Source organism: Cyanistes caeruleus, chromosome 11, assembly GCF_971803275.1.
Source record: "Cyanistes caeruleus chromosome 11, bCyaCae1.hap1.1, whole genome shotgun sequence".
In the NCBI taxonomy this organism is placed as follows: domain Eukaryota; kingdom Metazoa; phylum Chordata; class Aves; order Passeriformes; family Paridae; genus Cyanistes; species Cyanistes caeruleus.
The window spans coordinates 16,929,900-16,951,292 of NC_141711.1; the positions used below are offsets into that span (position 1 = coordinate 16,929,900).

The 21,393-nt window shown below is 50.0% G+C and overlaps 1 protein-coding gene across 2 annotated transcripts in view; it reads left to right on the plus strand.

Annotated features, from left to right (window-relative positions):
- BSN (bassoon presynaptic cytomatrix protein) overlaps window positions 1-21,393 on the plus strand; it is an 86,716-nt gene that overhangs the window by 44,389 nt on the left and 20,934 nt on the right. For both annotated transcript variants that reach the window (XM_086845103.1, XM_086845102.1), the window contains exon 3: window positions 547-1,377. In XM_086845103.1, the coding sequence (XP_086701229.1) occupies window positions 547-1,377 (831 nt within the window). The remainder of the gene's footprint in view (window positions 1-546; window positions 1,378-21,393) is intronic.

Consider the following 21,393-nt stretch of genomic DNA (forward strand, 5'->3'; position numbering starts at 1 on the left):
AGCAGCACTCTTTGCACTTCCTTATAGCTTACAGAGACAGATTTTGAGATGGAATTATCACAACCACTGCACTGATTCCAGCAAATCCATCTCTGCTAGCCTCAGGGAAGCGCTGAGCATGGCACAGTGGGGTTTCCTCGTTTGGCCTTGACTGTTCTCTTTGGTATCTCTGGTCACCAAGCAGGAGGGAAAAAATGGGCTTTGGGGAGCTGGTGGAGCTGTGAGCCCTCAGAAAGGCCCCTCTTCCCCCAGGAGAGGCAGAGCCTCATGGCAAGCAGTCACTTACTTCACAGCAGAAGCTTTGGAAGCAGACCAAGGCTAATTAAAGCTGGCGTTCACGCTGGCGTGCTGTGCCGTGGGTACCTGTGACAGATGGGGGCTGCTTGCCCTGACTGCAAGGTACTGCTAGTGAAGAACATGGTACCAAAATGTTTTTCAGGGGCTATGTGGGGTCCGTTTGTGGGGAGGTAAGGGTGTGCTGGGGCTGCCTGCAGGCAGCTGTACCTGCCCATCACTCACTGCCCATGTCCTCTCTTTGTCTCACAGGTGAAGGAATGGCTGTGCTTGAACTGCCAGATGCAGCGGGCGCTGGGGATGGACATGACCACCGCTCCTCGCTCCAAGAGCCAGCAGCAGCTGCACTCCCCTTCGCCATCCCCTTCCCAGTCCCCAGCCAAGCACCCGCAACCCCCGGCTGCAGAAAAGACCCCAGCAGCCCCCCGCCCCCTGCCGCAAGAGCAACCCAAACCTCAGCCCACAACGCCGCAGAGGGAACCGCACGGCCCAGGACAGCCAAAACCTCAGGAGGCGGCCAGATCCTCCCCACAGCATCAGGCCAGGTCCTCCCCACAGCATCAGGCCAGGTCCTCCCCGCAGCATCAGCAAGCCAAGCCTTCCCCCTCTGAGCAGAGAAAGACGCCGGGAGATGCGGGGACAAAGCCTGCTGCCCCGGCCCCCGGGGCTGGAGCACCAGAGCAGCCCCAGGAAGGGCTCACAGGGAAGCTCTTTGGCTTTGGGGCATCCCTCCTGACCCAGGCCAGCACGCTCATGTCTGTCCAGCCAGAGGCCCCTGCTCCGAGCCAGCCGTCTCCTGGCAAAGTGCCTCCAAAAATTGTCTTCAGCGATGCCAGCAAAGAGGCTGGTCCCAAAGCCCCAGGGGCACAGGGCCGGGCTGGTGCCGCAGCGGCGGCGAAGCCGGGCAAACCGGAGCAGGGTGTCAAGCCAAAGGAAGTGCCGAAAGCAAGGGTCTCGTGCCCCCTCTGCAAGGCGGAGATCAATGTGGGCTCCAGTGAGCCCCCCAACTACAACACCTGCACAACCTGCCGGCAGCAGGTCTGCAACATGTGTGGCTTCAACCCCACACCTCACCTCGTGGAGGTAAGGGGGCTGGCGGGGACGGGCGTCTTCTGATCTAAGGGTGTGTGCTCTCTCCTTGCTTAAAATGGAGAAAAGATGGGGTGCTTGCTTTCAGAGGTCTATAAAAAAGCCTTTAAGAAACTGTTGAAGCCAAGTTCCTCCTGGGGCAAGCTGCAGGGCTGGAGTCCATGGTCTTCCACCTCTTGCCAGAGACATGGATTTCATGAGTGTACACTGCTTTCATGCAACAAGCAGAGTAAGGCATGGCTGTTGTTAAGGGCACCCTCAGCAATGCCCACTGCTCCCCAAAGATGTCCAAGGGTGAGGTCATGCAAGTGCCAGTCACCAACTAGCATCCTCCTCCTGTTGCTGTGGATGGAGGCCTTAGCCAGACTGGAGATGAAGCTGATGAAGGATGTTCTGCAGCTCCTGCATTCTCAAATGGTGAGGCTGCAAGGAAGATGATACAGGGGAAGAAAGTGCCAGGGCGTCAGCAGGAGGAGCCTGGGTGCAGGACAGTGGAATGGGCTGAGCATGGGGTGGATATGGGCATGCCCAGTGTTATTTTGGATGTGATTTGGGTGTGCATTCTGCAGCCTGCTGTGATGGAGTGCAAGGAGAGGAGAACAGAGGCTGAGATGGTCTGAAATCCACCCGATCTAACCTGTTACAGTTGAGAATGTCTCTGAATTGTTGTGATGCCCACACAGATCATCTTCCCAAGCACCAGAAAAACACCTTAGCCAATTCTAGCCACTGGTGCCTAGAGAGGAGAGTGGTGCAGGTGGTTCAGCTGGAGCATCCTCCTACCCCTTCCACCTTGGAAGCTAGGGAGGGACATCTTCCAGGCCCTTCACCCCCTCCTGTACAAGTGATTTGAGACCCTGACCAGAGGAGGCCCAGGGCTTGCTCCTGGAAGTGCTGCGTCTCACAGATAGTTAAGACACAGAATTGTGTCTTAACATCGGCACACAGAGAAGTTAATGGGAACTTGAAATGACCAGAAGTAGGATTGCTAATCTTGGCTCCATTCCACAGTAGATAATTACATTTTATGTCCCTAGCTCCTCCCTGCAGTTTCAATTACACCCAGTAATTTTCTGTTCTTCCTGAAGCTGCTGCTGCTGCTGGTAGTCACGTTGGCGGTGGAGGAGATGCTCTCCCATAGTGTCTGAGGAGTTGCAAACCCCCTAAATGGCCATCTCAGTGTACACAACACTGTTTTCAATGCCAGTGCTCTGCTCTTGCTGGTGCTCCCATCACTGCCTCCACCCTGCTCTGGGGGCATGAGTGAGGAAAGGCATCCAAGTTCTTTGGGTAGGGCTGAAGCCCATGTTGGCATGCCCCTAGGCAGCAGTATGTTCCCAGGCTTCAAAAAGCTCATGCATTGGTGGAAAGGCTTTAATGCTTGCTAGCACCTGGCTGCTAATTAATTAATTAGAGAATTAATTTGAGGTTGGGTTGTAGCCAGTAACATTGTGATCTCTGCATGCACCAGGGAAAGGTGAGCTCTCCTCAGTCCTGGTCTCCAGGGTCACTGGCTGACACCTGGGATTAAATTTCAGATTTTGAAGGCTGGACTCTGCCTGGGTCCCCTCAGCTCTTCTTGAGCAGATGTCTTTGGACACTCTTGGGCAAACCCATCCTGACATGAATATTCCTCTTAGTGTTTCTTGCTGCAGCTCATCCCTGCAGCATCTACAGGCCTTCACACAGAGTGAAGACCCACAGCAAGATCTTACCCAGGTGTTGTGCTGTCATGAGTTTTGTTTCCCTTTGCACTGAACCTTTGTCCAGCTCTGCGTGGTTGGGTTGGTTTATGGGATTTATTTTTATAAGAGTTGAGGAAGAAATGCAACAGTTGTGCTGTGGATGTTTTTAACAAAAACTTTCTGAGGAAAGGAAAGCATCGCAAGGTCTGGTAATGCGGTTGGGTTTTAGGTTTGCTTGATCTTCTGGGAAAATTGCTCTGTGGTCTGATCTCTTTCTGCCTGCAGCTCACATGGGCTTGTCCCAAGCCCTGAGGTTCATGCAAATACCAGAACTCACTCTTTGAAGTTGTGGGGCTTGATCCATTAATTAGGACCTTGGCTATAAGCTGCCCTTGGAAGTTGTGTGAAAACTAATGAGGGATTTGATCCCGAGTCTGATAAGTGCAGAGGAGCACGAACTATGGGTGAGATTCGCAGCTCGCTCTGTACGTGCCCCTGGAGCCTGGGCAAGGCTTCACCCTGGCCCCAAAAACATCAGTCATGGGGAGGGAGAGGGCATGGCCCACAGGGGCCTGGTTTTTGGAGGAAGGGTGGAGTTTTGCAGGAAAATAGTGCTAAATCCATGTGTTTCCTGCAAATTAAGTCGTATTGTCACTTCCAGAAAGCGGGGAAGGCTGTTACCCCTATTTGCAGCCCCCTAAAACTTCTGATTTCCCTGGAAAGATGTGTTATTATACCCATGGTATTTTCATTCCCATCCCACTCCTGATCTAAAGATGGAGTTGGAGGCTCAGTGTCCCTGCCGTCCCCTCCCACCTTCTGCAGCTGCCTGGGGAGGTATCCAAGGAGCTGCCTCCTCCCCAGCACTCTGTTCAGCCAAGTGCACTCAAACCTACCAAAAGAGAAAAAAATACTAAAAGTGCTGTTTTTCTGTGAACTCACTGGCTGAGCTGCATAGGTGCTGAGCCACCCAAAGAAAAGGGTAACTTGTGCTTCTCTTACTGTCCTTGCACCGCTATAGACCGATGCTTATGCAGGTGAAGGATGCTCCAAGAGTATCCCACTCATGAGAAGCTGGGTTGTGCCCGAGCCCAGAGTTTCCACAAGATCTGCCAGCAAGGCTGGATTTCCTCTGGCTTTGGGTCTTGGTGGGCATGATCGTGTTGGTGAGGACTTCAAGCCTCTAGGGCATGTGAAGAGTTTAGGGATAAGGCTGGAATTTTGGCAGTACATCCCAGAAGAAGTGTGTGGATGGCCTATGGCTCTGGAAGCTGTGGGTGACCAGCAGAGGAATCCCAAAAATGTACCTGACTTCCACTTCCTCTGCATGCTTGCCATAATACACATTACACAGCTCTCAGTAAGTTGTTTATGTGAAATACCGGGAGTACAGGTCCTGGAGCTTGCTCCCGCCTCCTCCCACCTCCTCCAGGAGCTGCATCCTGGGAGCAGTACTATGAGGTGTTCTCAAGCCAGAGCTGATACTTTGGGACTGTCCCAAATTCCCTACAGCCTCAGCCTGATGCCATGCAGGAAGGGAGGAGGTTTCTGTTGCAGGAAGACCAGGTGCTGGGTCATTTCGCTGAGGATGTAGGAAATCTCTCCTGTTTATGGCTGACTCTGCTGAGGGAACAAGTGATCTGGCAAGAGCTGGCTTGCAGCGTGATTTCCTTTGTGCTTGCATGATGTTCTCCCAGTAACCCCAGTTGACCCCAATTGACTCCAGGGGTTTTGTATTAAGGAACAAATGAACTATGCATGTTGTGTTACTAAATAAACATGGCAGGATGCCCCTTTGCCTAATTAACCAGCCTGAAACAGGAGCAGTGGCAAGTTTCATTGCAGAGCACTGCTGATTCCCAGGTGCCAGGCTGTGACCTCCAATGGGCACCCGACCCTCAGGAGGGTCCTCTTATTGATGTGTAGGACTCCCCATACCCCATCCAGATCCCAAAACTGCTTTCTTTTTTCCTTTGATTTCCCCATGCACTGTAAAAAACATCCTTTTTTTTATAACATCTGTGTTTTCATAGGCGGTGCTGCTGCATTGCCCTGTCTGATCTCACCAGTTAATGCTGTTGGGTTCCTTATTACATGTATTATATGCATATATAATATAGTACATGCCTATCATATGTTGGTGAGACACAGGAACAGGTTGCCCAGAGAAGCTGTGGACTTCCCATCCCTGGAAGGGCTCAAGGCCAGGTTGGATGGGGCTTTTTAACCTGGTCCAGTGAATGGTGTCCCTGCACATGGTAGGGGGTGGAATGAGATGAGCTTTAAGGTCCCTTCAGATCTGGGATTCTGTAATTATCCTGGATGTGGTATCACAGGATGCAGGAGCAGCATTTGCTTGAGCCCTTCATGGGACATGTTCCCCTTCTGCTGCTCCCCTTGTACCTGCAGCCAGGTACAAACCAGCCAGTTCAGATGGATTTCTTGCAAAGATCTTGTGAATCACTGTATCCAACACTGTCTGGAAAGCCCCAGACCTCTCTTTTCATCACGATCCAAGAGCTCCCGCTGGATAAAACTGGTCCCTGAGCAGAACAGCTCCCCAGGGAGGGATGCTGCACTGCCCAGGTTCGAGATGCTGAGGATGGGGCTGACCTGCCCTACTTGCAGAAGCAGCCGCGGCAGCTCCTTCATTCGGCTGCAGGGAGAAATGCCTGGGAAAAGGGACTTTAGTGAGATGAAAAAAGCTCCGTGAGATCAGCCTTTGTGCAGAACAGGGCGTCGCTGCCTGCAGCCGGAGGATGGGTCAGAGAAGGAGAGCCGAGCAAAGGTTTTGTGCCGAAGTTATTTTGGTGCCGGCACACAGGTTTCAGAGAAGAGCTGAAAAGAGAGCAGGGAGGATCATCGGGCTCCTGCCTCACCTGCCTCCCTGCCCCCTTCCCAAGGGTCCCTGTTCTCTCTGGGAATGTAATTAGCTCCTAGGCAAAGAGGATTAGCAGGGTTAAGAGAGCCTCCAGCTCAGCACTGTCCTGGGGTGGAAATCCCAGCCTGGGTCTGGCGTCTGGGGCCATTCCCCCCTCCTTCCAAGGCAGAAAAGCAGGATATTCGTGCCCTAAGAGGAACCTGCCTCCTGCCCTCTGGAGCACAGGTGTTTGTGCTGGGGATCCAGTGGCTCTCCATCTCAGAGGGCCCTGTGTCCTTCACCAGATGATCAGAAATGCTTCCCAAAGAGCCTTTGTAGGGTGACAAGCAGGGACAGGGGCTTAAAGTTTCAGGCATCATTTTTCCATAGGAATCCAGGGCCTGTCCTGTTGTTCCTACCAGGCTGAAAGGGCAGCAGGGACATGCTCTGCAGCTCCTGATGGAGCAGGGAGCAGCTGTTGTCAGTCATCCTTTTGAGGCTGTTTTCCCTTAGTCGAGTGTCCTGCAGTGACAGCTTGGCAGTGTCCCTGGAGCTCAGATGGGCATTAGGATGGCCCAGTCCCCTTTCCAGGGACACGGGGAAGAGCAAAGTGCCACTCTGGAAAGGTGGGCAGGGGGTTGGACCCTGGAGTTTTCTGCAGGAGAAGGAGGTAGCCAGAGATGCAGGGGTACAGCAATTGCTAGGTTTCTCTTAGATTTTTGTGCAGAAATAATGATTTTAAACAATACCCCGGCCCTGAGGGTATGAATATTTGGGTCAGTCACATAAACTTAAGTCAAACTGAGAGCTCTGCATAGTAGGGCAGCATGAGAGAGGAAGGTGGTTTTGCTGGCCTGAGCCCTCAAATCCTGTTAAGGGCTGGTAATTAACAGCTGGCTGTGACTCAGGAGTTTTCTGTGCTGCTGAACCTGCTGTAATTAAGTTGGTTTCTGCTGCTGGGCTGGGCAGTGCTGGGCTCCCCAACAGCTCCTCCTGCAGACAGTGGGGCTGGGGTCATTGTAACCCTGCAGACAGGTCTGAATTAAGATTGGGGTCCCACCTGATGGGTGATGAGCAGCATCTGTGGGTGGTCCACTCATGCAATCCATGTTTCTGTGCCAGACCTCACTGCTGGATTTTCTAAAGAACCCTATTGGGTGTTAGCACTGTGTCTGCTGCTGGCTCTTCTGCTGGTTGTGTTTTTGGAACTTCTAGGACTGACACACTGGGGTTTGCATTGCTGTGCCTGCTCTCAGCTTCTGGCCACTTTAAAATTATCTTGAGAACTGCTGTTCTTTTCTTAAATCAACCCAGAGCTCCAGGTTCCTTTCTTGTTTTTGCTGTAATTATATTATTAAGGGACAAATGTCAGCTTTACGTGGACCCTGCTGATTGGTACTTCTGAGGCAACCACTGCCCACTCTGCAGATTGTTTTCAATGGTTCATAAAACCAAACAATATTTTTAGAGGGGTGACAGTGGCTGAGCAAAGTAGGGGATTTCTGCCTTCTAAATGAAGATATATTTGAAGTGAACGATGCTTCCCTGATGCCAAGCTTCTTTTCCAGAGCACATTTGCTGTGCCCTAGGACTTGGAGCTGCTGCCTGTTGTATTGTTGTGCTCCTGGGCTAGCAAGCTGCTAGGGCCAGCAGTGCCAAGGTGTCTCCAGAGCTGTCTTGCTGCGAAGTGAGTGGATATGTCAGGATCAAAGCCTGAGTGCTCACTGTGGCTCTGGCAGTCAAAAGATTTGGGCTTACAATAGGAAGCACTTTGGCTTTGGGGAGGTCAGTATTGCTTCTGGGCCAGTCCATGGTGCTGGAGGTGAGGTGGCAGCAGGACAGATGTGATACCTGAGTCTTCACTGCAGGTGTCCTTCTCAATAGTCTGTTAAAAGCTCTTGGAGCCACCATCTTGCTGTGGGTTTTGCTTTAATTGGTGCTGAAACTTCATCCATGTGGTATTGATTGTGGTGTTTCCTAGAAAGTGACAAGGAGAAATTTGGGAAAATGCTTTTTGCCCATATAACATGGTCTTCATGGCAGCTCTTCTCCCCAGCTAAGCTTTGACAGCTTTTCCCAGCAAATGCTGATTTTGGTAGGTATTGAAGATCTGGTTTTTAGGGGTAATGGTATTCTGTCTGTGAAACTTCCACAGACTCATCCTTCAGAAAGTCACTCAAGCCATCCTTGAGCAGACAGACAGGGACAGTGACCTTGCAGCAGGAACATGGACACAGACGTACAGGGCCGTCACTGCAAGGGATTGGATATTCTCACCACTTGGGTGCCAGGAATATTAAAATTCACCAACATGGGAAGGGCCTGAGTAACTTTCCATCACCCGACTGAGGTTTCACAGTTTGGAACAGCTCCGGGAAAGGCTGAGAGAAGATCAATAACTGCCCTAATGCACCTTGTTAGGGACGTTCTTGACCTTGAGAAGCTTTGAAAAGAGTTACTGTTGTGCACATGAAAGGTTGAAGGCAGCAAAAATAGGCAGTGGAAGCACAGAGAGGAAGCAGGACAAGCTAAAGCTGCCGTAGTGTTTTATAGATATCAGAAAGGGTTTCATATAGATATATATATATATGTACTGGAGAGCAAAAAAAACCCAGTTCATTCACAAAGCTCAGGTCTTTCTGCTTCTGCTGTTCAAGTCAGAACCAGCAGCTGTTCTGGTGGGGCAGGCCTGGAGCTCTGTGCCTCGAGGAGCCTTGTACCTCTCTGCTGCTTTGGGCAGTATTGCTGATGTCCACTGCAGCACCAACCCAGGGATGTCCTCTTAGCTCCCCAGATGAGTCCCCCTCACAGGGAGCTGCTGCAGACCTCAGTGGACACCTCACTTAGGCATATAGCTGGCATGGGGGAAAAGTGAGGGAGTTCCTGTGTCATCCTCCTAACGCTGTACCAGCTTCAACAAATAGCAGATGATGGAGGAAGGCAGGGGAAGAGGAGGGCAATGGTACAGATGAAACATGGAGCTCTCAGGGGAATGGAGACAGCCTGGACACTCATTCCTGCTCCTGCTGTGTCTTTCATTGAACAGTGACTGTCTGAAGAAGCTCAGAATTAGTCCCCAGTGCAGGGACTGGTACCCAACATCAGCAGGTTATTGCCATCTCTACCCTGGGAGACAAAGTGCTTGGATTAGAGGGGTCTGAATCACACTTGGATGATGTTTGTGATAGTCAGCTTTATGAGATGGCTCCTTGGGGTCTGGCAGGACATGGCAGCACTGACTACTCCTGAGTCCAGGCTGCTGGGTGGACTGTGTGGGCTTCTGTGTCTTAGACCTCTCCCTTGCCCGCAGCAGGAGCTGCTGGTGGAGGTGGTGGTAGACACTGCTCTTGGAAAGGCAAAAATTGTGTGGGGTGTTGGATTGGAGGGAACCTTGGCTCTGAGGGAGGAGCACCTTGAGGGCTGGTGGCTCCTGAGCAGGTACCAGCAGCAGATGATGAGGATGGGGTAACCACCTAAATCAGCCTCTTGGTCTAAAGCTGTGATGGGCAGACAGAGAAACAGCTCTTTTAGTGGGAGATGGCAAGAGGATTGGACTGTTCAGCTCCTATTTCCACCCTTGGGAGCAGCCACAGCTTATCCTGATGGGCTCATAGACCATTATACAACCTGGATCTTTCTTCTTTCTATTTTTTTTAATAACATGCCATGTTAATGCTTTATTTGGGAACATGTTGGGACACTTAATCGAGCGTTTAATTGGCTTTGTAACAGTGGATTTCTGAGTGGGCTGAGGAGGAGGCAGCTTTAGGACTGGGCTGCAGTGAAGATGCTCAATTTTCCAGCAGAAATGGGAGCATCTCAGACTGAGTTTCCTGGTGTCGATCCACTTACCAAAGCACCATGGTTTTTCCTGTTGAGCCCAGTGGTATTTTGCAGTTGTATCCTACAGACTTTAGGATCTGTAAAGGTCTGTGGAATAAAATGTGTGAGGAGAGGAGCTGCCAATGGTGAAGCGTGTGGCCATGCTGGGAAAGAATCCAACAGGAATGCTGATGATGGGATGTGATTGTTGGGGATGGGTTTTGCTAGCTCAGGCCAGGCTCTTATGTTGATTCCTTTCTTGCCACATCCAAACTGTGCTGGTAAAGTCTATAGGCAGGACAAGTCCACGTGGGCAGCTTGGGAACTGGAAGGACATTGGTGCTGTGCTGTGAAAAAAGTCCAAGCCTTTATCACAGTGTGTGCTATTGAAGGCTGTGTCCTTCTGTAAGGATCAGCAGAACCTGAAGGACAGTTTGTGGTATTTACAACTCAACCAATGCAGGGATTCACCCTGGTTTAATAGTGTCCCACATACCATGTAGTTCAGGATTCAGCCCTTGCTGGGTGCTGGAATGCCCTGTTTTCCCGACTACACATGAGCTGGGGCGAGCCATGTGAGGTAAGGACTAACATCCCATCTCCCAAGGAGTACACTGGGTGTTGGAGAAAATGCTGCTGGGCAAGGGAAGAAATGACATTGAATTCTATGGAAAAAAATGGCATTATTGGTGTGGTTAAAAATTATTTCTCAGGAGGTGGCCAGCTGGATGTTCCTGTTTTTCCTCTGTTCCAACAGAATTGTTTGGGTGGAAGGGATCTTAAAGCCCATCTGATTCCAATCCCCCTACTATGAGCAGGGATGATCAGGTTGCTGGTGAGGCTTTCCTAGAGGGACACAAGCTTGTGCCGTCAGGTGGCACCACCAGGAGATGTGGGATGGGGAGCTGAGACTCTTCTCAAGTCTCCCTGCTTTGCAGCAGAGTAAACTCTGTTCTCTTGGGAAACAAAGCCTTCCTCTGTGGTGGAGAGGGAGGCCTTGTATAATTAATGTTGCTGGGGGAATGGGGGCTCTGCAGTGCTGCAGTGCCCAGGACCCACCCAGGCTCCAGTGCAGCATTCCCTGCACACAGCCATCCTCTGCCAGGCAGCAGCGAGGAGCAAGCCCTGTGAGCCAGGGCACTTCAGCCTCTTATTTCAAAGCACAAAACCTCACAGCATGTGAAAAGGCAGAAAGCTGAATGGACCAGAGAGGTACACTAAGGAGCTACTCCTTCCTCCTCCTCCTGGCCTGGTTACTGAGCTGATGAGCTGGGGAAGGTAGATGGCACCAGCCTGAAGCTAAAATAAACACCAAAGTGAAATAGAAAATGAAAGCAAGCTCATTCTTTGAAGCATACCAAGATTCTGAGCCTGGGAAGGTCTCTGAATGGATATTTTGAGCAGTGTTCCATTCTTACATTACCCTGGTTTTCAGTCTCGGTGGTGGAGCTATTAGTGTGGCCTGTGGCCACCTCACAGCCACCTTTCCAATGATTTTTCTGTCACACGGGCCAGGGATTGAGTGGAAACACGTGACTGAATGACTTTTTGGTTGACATTTGCTATGTAAGTTGAGAGGAAAATGTTTCACAGGGGCAGTTTGTCTTCTGGAGGTGTGAGACCCTCACAGAAAGTGGGTCACCATGTGGCACCCCAGGGCAGGTGCTGGGTGGGAAAGCCCCACATGCTAGAAGTGGGTTTATTTATACTAATTTTCTGTTCTCCCAGAGGAAATCCTCCATGGCTTCAGGGCACCCACATCCTGGCATGAGGAGGAGTTGGGCAATGATTGCACTCCTTTCCTACTTTGATTCTTGTCCCTTTCCTGCTCCTGTGAACATTTCCAGAGCTTGGGCTTCTGCTTATCCTTCCCTTGTGTGTTCACCCTGCAATATTTAGAAAGCACCAGGGGGATAAAATGCTCCATCAAATGTGTGATAATTCCCAGAGAAAATGGGGAAATTTTAGGAAATGTCCCTTGAGGAACTGACAAAGCTGAGGACTGTGCCAGAGGCTGGGCCAGCAAGGGCTCTGGTGTCTCCAGGGGCTTGCCTGCTTCCTAAGGACATTGATTGCTTCAGTGCAAACTGAATTTCTCTCTGCTGTGAGGATGGTGAGGCCCTGGAACAGGCTGTCCAGAGAAGCTCTGGATACCCTATCCCTGGAAGTGTTCAAGACAGTCTGGATGGGACATGGAGTAACGTGGTCTAGTGGAAGGTGGCAGGGGGCTGGAACTAGATGATCTTGAATGTCCCTTTCAATCCAAACTATTCTAGGATTCTGTTATCTCCCAGAGGGAAGATCTGCTTGGGACTGATCACCTCCAGCATTGGGGGTGATGAAAGGGGGTTCCACCTGCAAGTGGCTGCTCTGCTACCCAATTAATTTTAATGTAAAATCCCCCAAAGTTTAAAGGCAGTCCTTGCCATACATAAGGAAATGGACAAGAAATGGGACACAAAGTTTAAAGAGGGAGCCACACCCTCAGGAAGCTGAGCAGGAGTTTATGTGTCCACCCTCTGGCAAAAGGACATCCAGAATTATTTATTACTTGGTACTTTGCCAAGAGTTTCTAAATCTGTTGCTTGAAATGGCACCTAGAGAAGTGAGATCTTCTAGGCAGTACACAAAATGAGCTAAGTAAGCAGCCCATTAACAGGAATGCTGGCACCTTCTCTTTGAAAAACACATCTTCCTTTTGGGTTGTTAAATAGTTGTTTGCAAACCGAATGATGGTTGGTTTATAGTCAGTCACAGCCAAACACCAGGTGTGCTGAGAGCAGCCGGGAGCTGGAATTCCCAGCAAGGGTAATGCCAGAAATCCAGGAATTAAATATGCCCCCAGCCTGAGAATAGCAGCTTGAGAAGCTCAGCGAGGAGAGCCTCCTGCATTAACAGAAGCGAATATCAAACTCTTTCTTAAAAATTACTTCAATTCTTTGTGAGAATGGAATTTTTTGGGGTGGGGGTGGGCAGAAGTGTAGCCCAGTGCTGGACTTGCTGCCTGGCTGAAATGCCTTTCACTTCTGAGACTGTTCCTAGAGCTGATTTTAAAGCTCTTTAGGAGCTCCTGGAAACGATTCCCCAACAAAGTAAATCGTTTCAGCTAATTAAGAAGCTGATGAGAAAGCCCCAGGTAATACTTTGCAACTTAAACAACTTTCTGGGGTGTTTGGAAGAGAAACATTTTGAAAGGTGCAGCTGCTGTAGTTACATTTTGTGTGTTGGAGGGCAAAGTGGAGGCACAGGGATCTGGGGGATGCTGTGGCTGTGGTTCCTGCTGCGCTTTATTCCGCTGGTCACAGTGGATGTGGGACCAGGTGGAGGGGGCAGGAGGAAGCTGGGATGTCATGGCTCTTGTCCCATGTGGATGTCATCTCTGAGCATCCCAGCAGCCACGCTGTGGGGTTCAGCCTCTGGGGCACAGCGGGGCTGTGCTGGCAGGTAGCACAGGATAGGTGTGAGTAAACTGTCTTCCCCAGCACACCCTGCAGTCCAAGCTCAGTGCTGGACTCATCCCTGTGTGCTGCTGTTGTCCCCAGCTCTGCAGAGGCTCAGAGAAGCACAAAACCCAGGGTGCTCTGCTATGCATCCTGTGTTTCAGAGGGAAGATCCAGCCCTGAGAGATGTTCAGGCTCAGCCGCACAGAAATCCATGGTGACACTGGGGAAGGGAACAATCCCAGCTTTCCTCAGCCCCTGGCCCAAGCACCCTCTCAGCAGAGCTGGAAGCCTCTGCAAAGGCTCTGCCTCCTTTGCTGAGGATTATTTCAATTCTGTTTCTGCCTCACTGAGGCCATGCTGAGCCAGTGCCAGCTGTCCCTGTCTGTGCCAAGCAGTATTTGGGAACCAGGGCAGGCTTTTCCCTGTCTCTCCTCTCCATGGCTATAGGTCCCTCACCAGCGAACCCCTGAGCTGCCTCAAAGCTCATTCTGGCTACAAGCACCAAAATGCACCAGACCCCCTCAGCAGAGCATGGGGCTTTATTTCCAAAGTGTTCTCTTCACTGCTGCTTTGCCTCCTCATCTTCCCACTGCCATCTGCTCTGCCTGCTAAAATAAGGCAGCGTGCTGCGGGTGAGCGGTGCTGTGCTCAGGGAGCCTCTGCTCTGCCCGGGCTGCTCAGCACAGGGACCCTCTGCTGGGCAAGCTGTGGCCTCTGGGAATGGGAGGGGAGGGTTTGTCTACCCCCCATCCCCGCACCAGTTTCAGGTTTATCTCTCCATGTTGATGGAAAGAGTGGTACCAACCCAGGTTGATGCCTTCTTGCAAGGGATTTGGCTTCTCATTCTGGAAATGCTCATCTCCCACCTGGGGCAGATGGTGACTTGCTGACACCGGATGCCCAATTTTTAGATAGTTTAAGTGAAATAAACCCTACATTAGGAGACCTTAAGTCTCTGGAGAACGGCCCAAGTCCTTCGTGCTGCTCTTATCCTTTGATGCCCTCTCCTGTGCTTTCCTTGTGAAGGAGCTACTGTAAGGGAATATATGTAGGACCACCTCCACCAACCTTTTCCTTGGAATGATGAAAAGCCTCAAGGGCAGATTTTCTGGGGGCCTCTCTACACCAAAAATGTGAATACTCATGGCAGGGTGTCCCAACACATGGCAGAGCACAGTCCTTCATCTGCTTGTATGTTTCTCACAACACAAAACCAAGAAGAAAGGTGAGGTTGGGAGGTGGGGAGAAGATGTTTTCCACGGTTAGTCCAGAGACCTCACTGCCATGGGATACTGGAAAAGAGAGTACAACAAAACACTGGAACAAAAGGGAGGATTTGGGGGAATTTGAGACGCCTTTGGGAGCAGTAAGACAGATTTCTTAATTTTACAGATCTGTTTGGGGATTTTCAGATGGGATCACTGAATGTTTTCTATTGTCCCATGCCAGAGCCAGCAGCCTTAGGCCATTATTTGTACCATGACTGGGAGATAAGTAGCAGTCTCTGAGCTCCAACATGAAGGGCTGTTTTAGAGATTTTTTTTGGTTAGGATATTTTAATTGTTTGGAGCTCAAAGAGCACCTGGTTCCCAAGCTTGTTGAAGCAGTTAGCATTGATTTCAGAAGGGTTTGGTTGACTCAGAGACAAAATATTCTCAAAGAAAAATAAAAGCAATCCTAGTTTGGCAAAGAAATAAGGTATTTGGTTTGGGAATAACCCCACAAAGTGTGGATGTGGGTCTGAGAACAGGGTTTGCCCATGGCTCTGCAGGTGTGGGCTCTGTCCAGGCTCTGGAGCTGGATCCTCGGGATGTGCATGGCTGAGTAGCAGCTCGGGTGAGGGAGCTGTGGCAGCAAATCCATCCCACTGGCTGCTGGGAACAAACACCCGCACTCGGGTCTGCGAAGGAGCTGTGAAATTCCCCTCTTTACATAATTCCCTGGTTTACTCAGAGCTGTTAAGTATGACCAACAGTCATCTGTTTGCCGAGAGCAAATAGGACATGAGGAGAAGAGGAGCAAACTAGAGCTAGGCAGAAGTATTTTTAACAAATCTGGGTTTTTCTTCAGGCTGGAAGTCAGGGGAGTGTTGCCAGCCTTTAGAGGAGCAGGTTTCTGCAGTGGCCCCAAACTACTCTTGAAGTGGAGCTTCTTAAATTACTTAAAGGGTTTATGTGAGGTGGTTCCTCTTGCGGCTTCAGGAGCCACAAAGTCCCACAGGCATCTGTCTGTCTGCAGAAAGGGCAGCTGGGGAAGGAAATGCCTTCACAAATCATACTAAATTGAGTAAACATGTGATTCATATGATTTTCTAAATTTTTTTTAAAGCAACCATTTTATGCTAACTTCACCAATTCATTTCTTTTTGGCTTCTCATCTTCATTCTTGCTGCATTTACTATTGAGATGGAAAGTCACAGCTCTTCCACCCCAACAGCTGTAGCCAGTTCCTATCTCCCGGCTCCAGAGAGACTGGGCACTGCTGGTGGGAACATCCATCCAGGTCAGGGTCACACCAAATCACCACGTGCCAGCTGGGGGGCTATCAGCTATTCCTAACAGAAGTTTAAGTTAAAATAAGGTGGTTTTCAAAAGAATCTTAAGTTTAAAATAAATTCTAAAGATGATGAAAATTGAATTTGCCCCACCAAGACACATTATCCCTCTGTAGGCAGCTCTTGATTCCTGACTCCATCAAAGTGCCCAAAATGTGGGCTGTAAGGAGTCAGGAAACACTCAAGATGAGGACAGATGGTGAGGACGGGGGATGTGTTCCTGGGGAGGATGGTTGGGAACTGCACCCCAAGCAGGTGGGAGATGCTGGCCCTGCCATCCAGCTCTGCCATGGGCAACAGGTGAGGGGATGGGAGAGGGTGTGCAAGGCATGAGTGGAAAGATGCTGCTCTGTATAATCTGGGAAGTAAAATGGCTCATCCATCTCCGTTGTAACAACTCATGTTTCTAGAACGTTTCCCAGCCTTTTAGTGTAATAGTTTATTGACCCGCACGGCAGCATGAAAGATTATGGGAGTTAATTTTTCAAGCTTATCGCTTGATTTATTCCATAAAGGTAGTTCATTTAATTAAAATATTTCTGCTGCTGGAATTAGGACTCACAGCCTTGAAGCCTGGAGCAGGGTGCTTGGGCTTTTTTGAAGCAGCAGTCATTTAATGTGGTCAAGCAACACTGCCCACAGAAACCAAAGCATCCAGTCCTCTAGGCACACGTACGTTTCAGGGCAAAAATCGTGGATGCAGCTGTCTCCTCCAGTGGTGTATCTGCTCCCCATGGAAGGACCATGGGAAGAGGGATTTAGTGGCTCTTAGCAGTACAGCCCTGAGTAGCCTCAGCCACCTCCACATGGGGGTTTTGGTCTCTGCCAACACAGGGTTGTCTCTTGGGATAATATTAAAAAAAAATAAAACTATTTTTAAAGCTTGGAAAGCTTTATTTGCAGGTGCTGCAGGACATTGATTTGTGGTGTCCTGAGCTTTCAAGCCATACCACTGATGGTTCTCCAGCCTGCTTTGAAAATAATCCCTTGTGATCATGAAAGAGGTTCAAACCCAGTTTGCTGCTGCTGGACTGCTCTGTGAGAGGACAGAGGACTCAGCAGCTCCTACGGGGAGGAAGCTGAAGCTTCCCAAGATGCTGATTTTTTTTCTGGTTTGGAAATGAGTGTCTGATAGACACTTGGGGCTCTCTGCAATTTAAAACAGAGCAATCAGACAGCTTGAATCTGCTTTTATCAGATGCAGCAAATTACTTAGTTGTATGGCTGGATATTTTAGTCAACACTAGTGCCTATGAAAAAAGAAGCTTTTGGTTAAATAAGACTTCTCTGATAAACTTAGCTTTCCTTGGATTTTCTTCCATTCTGTTGGAAAAACATATAGAGTAGTATATTTGTTTTCTGCAGAGTTGGCCAGGTTTCCCTAAGCAGGCATTATTTTTGCTGCAGAGTTGAAATCTTCTGCATGCGGGTTGAAATGGCTCCCAAGGAGTCCGGTACTGTGTCAAACGTGTGTGAAATAGGCACAAGGAACACCTTGCACCTACACCACGCCTGCTTCAATGGGACTGGGGTCCGTGGTGACTGGATATGGGCTCTCGATGGACCTGCTTCACATCTTCCGGGCGTTATTGTGAGATTATTATCATGCTGCTGGCATTCAGAGGTGCTCCTGCTGCTGCTAACCTTGGCTGAGAAATACATCCTGATAATGGGTACTGTTAAAGATAAGGCTGGTTGGCAGGCTGATAAATCTCGTTAAGGAGTACCCGATCACAGAGTAAATTATAATGCATGGCCAGATCGATTCAGACAAAAATGAACAATATATTACTTCTTTATCAGTTGGGGAGAGTAGACTCCTGGCTCAGTGCTAGTGGGTTTGAGTGCTGGAGGGAGAGCTGTGCTGGATGGCACTGGAGCTTGCTGAGAAGATGCAGCTTCTCAGTGAGTGCATCCCTGGCAGTGCCAGGGCAGGAACCCAGCAGAGTCCTCAGGGAGGGTGCACTGGGAACAACTGGTCTGGGTGTGGGTGAGAAGGGACAGGGAGCTTGGACATGGTGGAGAACAAGAGCTGTGTTCCTCTCTTCTACATGGTTAGGTGATGGTTATCCCAGTCTGGTCTGCAATGACTGGAAATTATCCAGACAGCTCTATAAATGTCACGTTGGAACAAAATGGGAAAATTAGAGCTTGCCATCCTTGGGACAGCCATAGCTAATCTGTGAAAACCAGACCAAACCCTCTGCTGCTTTAATACTGTTGCCTGGATTTTATTGTGAACAGAAAATCTTCTTAATACTTCATCTATTTGGATCCAGTCTCTCGGAACTGAGCTGGTAGTTAATTTAGCTCTTTCTCCAAGATGAAACAGAGAGGAATAGTAAGGCTCAGTGAAAAGGAAAATGAAAAGTGCTTTCAGCATCAGATTTCCTCTCTTGTTCCTCCTATTATCCTTTTTCTTAAATACTCAGCACCTGCTCACATGTCACCTCCCATCATTGCTCCTCCAGCTGTCCAGCCTGGACATGACTTTTCTCCCACTTCTCTGGAAGGATGCTCCATCTTGAGTCCATCCCAGGCCAGGGTCAGTTTTATCTCCACCTGCTCATTGCAGAAGGAAGCATCAGGTAATGGTCAAGGTAGCAGAAGATGTGTGGTGATAGCCAGTAGCCAAGAAAAAACAGGAGCACATCCAGATTGGAAATAACAACAGAGATAAATGAGTGTCAAATCTGCTACCCAATGGTGGCAACTGTGGGAAATTAAGGGTGAAATGTGAAATTTTGACCAGAGTGCTGAGGGGTGACCAGGTGCAGATGGGAGTGGCTGATAGTAACAGAGAGAATGGCCCGTTGAAGGAGGTTGGGGTTGGCCTCCATGTCTCCTCACCATCTCCAGGGGAACCCACTCATGTTTATCTTCACCACCATTGCCTTGCTGGGAGGTGGCACCTCTGCCTCCCATTCTCAAAGGCAGCTGGTTTATTGCTGGATGTCTGTTAGTGCAGGAGCATGGCAGTGACACTGCTGCTCAGCAGGCCATTCCCAGGGAAATGGATGCTCACCCACAGCCCTGGGAATTGGTCCTATGGCTTTTAGACAAGCCAAAAGCATCAAAGTGCTCTCCTCAATATCCTACTGATTTTTTAAAATGTTATTTTTTTTAATCTAATGAACTGGAAGGAAATATGTTGAGTGGGGAGGGATATCTATATATATTCTGCAAAAGCACCGGTTTCCAAATTTTGGACAGCTGTGTACCCTTTTTTAGCAGCCCCTTCACACAGCCCACACAGCACCCAGGCTCTCGCCTTCGGCTCGTTTGGAAATACGCTTCCTTGATTGCAAAATAGTTCAAATCCTTTGACTTAGAAACATTCTTGCCGTTCAAAAAGGATTTTTTTTTTCTTTTTTTTTTTTAAAGCTCCAAAAATACAGAAGGTGCTTCCTGCCGCAGCAGCTGCCCTAATTTTGGAAGGGATGGAAGATGGGCAGAGATGAGCAGGGGGAGCCTGGCTCATAGCTACGGCCACACAGGGATGCAGGGGATGAGACGCTTCCAGGGTGGGAGCTGCTGGCTGTGGGGGCTTCAGCCAGATGCCAGAGCCAGTGGTTTATTCTGGGGTCCCAGCCACATGTCCCAAACAGGTTGTCCCACTGGCCCCTTGGCATTTGGGTCAGTCAAGGTGAGCTGCTTTCCCAGTTCTGTGGAATAAAATTTTTCAGGTCCAACAGTGAAATAACAATATCAAAAAGTAGTCTGAGCTTGACTAACACCATAGTTCCTGATAGCATAGAAAAGTTGGCGGCATTTTCCTCAGCTTCTGTCAAGCCAGATTTGGGAAGGGCCCTTTCTCTGGGAGCAGCTGGGACAGCCCAGGGGATGGCAGAGCAGGATACCTGTCCACAGGTCAGCACCCCAAAAAGTCCATTTGTTTACTGCAGTGGGCTGCAGTGCAGGGGAAGGGTCTGGAGCACAGGTCCTTTGAGGAGCCACCGAGGGGGCTCAGCCTGGAGAAAAGGAGGGTCAGTGGGAAACTTCAACTCTCAACAACAACCTGAAAGGACATGGTAGCCAAGAGGGGGTTGGTCTCTTTTCCCAAGTAGCAAGTGCTAGGATAATGGAAAGAGCCTCAGGTTGTGCCAGGGGAGGTTTAGATTAGACATTGGGAGAAATGGCTTCGCAGAAAGTTTGTCAAGCACTGAAGCAGGCTTCCCAAGGAAGTGGTAGAATCACCACCCTTGGGGGGATTTAAAAGACATGCAGACGTGGCACTTGGGACATGGGTTAGTGGTGGCCTTGGCAGTGCTGGGGTAACAGTTCAACTCGATCTTAGAGCTCTTTTTCAACCTAAACAATTCCATAATTCTGTGATTCCGCCTTCACTTCTGCCACAAGAGGTACTGGCCAGGATGGGATGCCCTGACCCAAGGTTCACAGCCAGTGGGGTTTGCAGCTGGGCAAGGAGCTGCAGCTGGTCCAGGCTGGTCATGGTGGACAACCCCATCTGTAGCTCTCCAACGGCCTCAGAGGCTTGCGATGCTTTCCCCTTGGCATGGCGGCGTTCACCGGCCTGGCCATCGGCTGCTGCAGTGGAATAAGCTGGACTTGGCAAAAGCACAGCTATTCCTCGAAGGCGAGCGGAGGGTAGCGTTGCTATTACTCATCAGTCAAAGACTTTCAGCTGGAATAATCCTCTGCTGGCTATGTGGAGCATTGAGCCGCAGGGTGGGAGGCTGTGAGCCCCATAGGAGCTGTTTTACTGACCCTCAGGCTCTGCTGTAGAGGGCCACTGCATCCCTACTGCAGCCAGGAGCAGGGAGTGTAATCCCTGGGATGAGACATGCAAGGGGAAGGCAGAGACAAGGAACAGGACAGCAGTGGCCACTTTGGCACCTGGCTGTTGTCTGGCTGCCCATGTCTACTTGCCTTCCCCTTTCCATGGCACCAGTAAAGGGGATGTGGATTGTGGAGCTGACACCCTGCTCCTGTTCCAGGTCCCCTCTGGGTACATTTGGGGAGGGGACGGGGCACTGGTGCAATACACACCATCTTCCCTGCAGCTGTCATGGGGCTGGGAGATGCATCTGCCCATGTCCTTCCCTTTCCTCCAAACATGCTGACAGCAGCTCCAGTGCTCAGCCATCATGTGCAGCTTCTTCCATCCTCTCTTTCTATTTTCCACCTGAGAGTAGTCCCAGCACAGAGAAGGGATGAAGTGGAGCAGATGGGAAGCAGAAAACAAGCCCTGTGAGGCAGAGCTCATCCCGACGAGCTCATTACCCTATGCTGTTTTTAATCACATTATTGCTGTGTGAAGGCCATCAATACATCACACACATTTAAAATAGAGCTGGGGAGGGACCATCAGCTCCATCAGCCTGAGACAGGCCACAGGAACAGATAAGAATAGTCTGTTGCTGGAAAACACATCACTGGGTGGCTTAGTCAAACACTATATATAGCAAGGGATTGAAATAACTGTGGTGGCTTTCAGGGGAGCTGATCTGCAAGCCCGGGGTTGTGCTAAAACTTGTCCAGTTGATGGTAATGAAGTCAATTAGTGTGGAGCAGTTGGCAGCTGAGGAGACTCAGCTGCCCGAGGTGTGTGCAGTCCCCTCTCGGCCTTTCCCTGCAGATGGACTCAGGAGCCCGTGGCGTTACGCTGGGAGTGGCATTCCACTC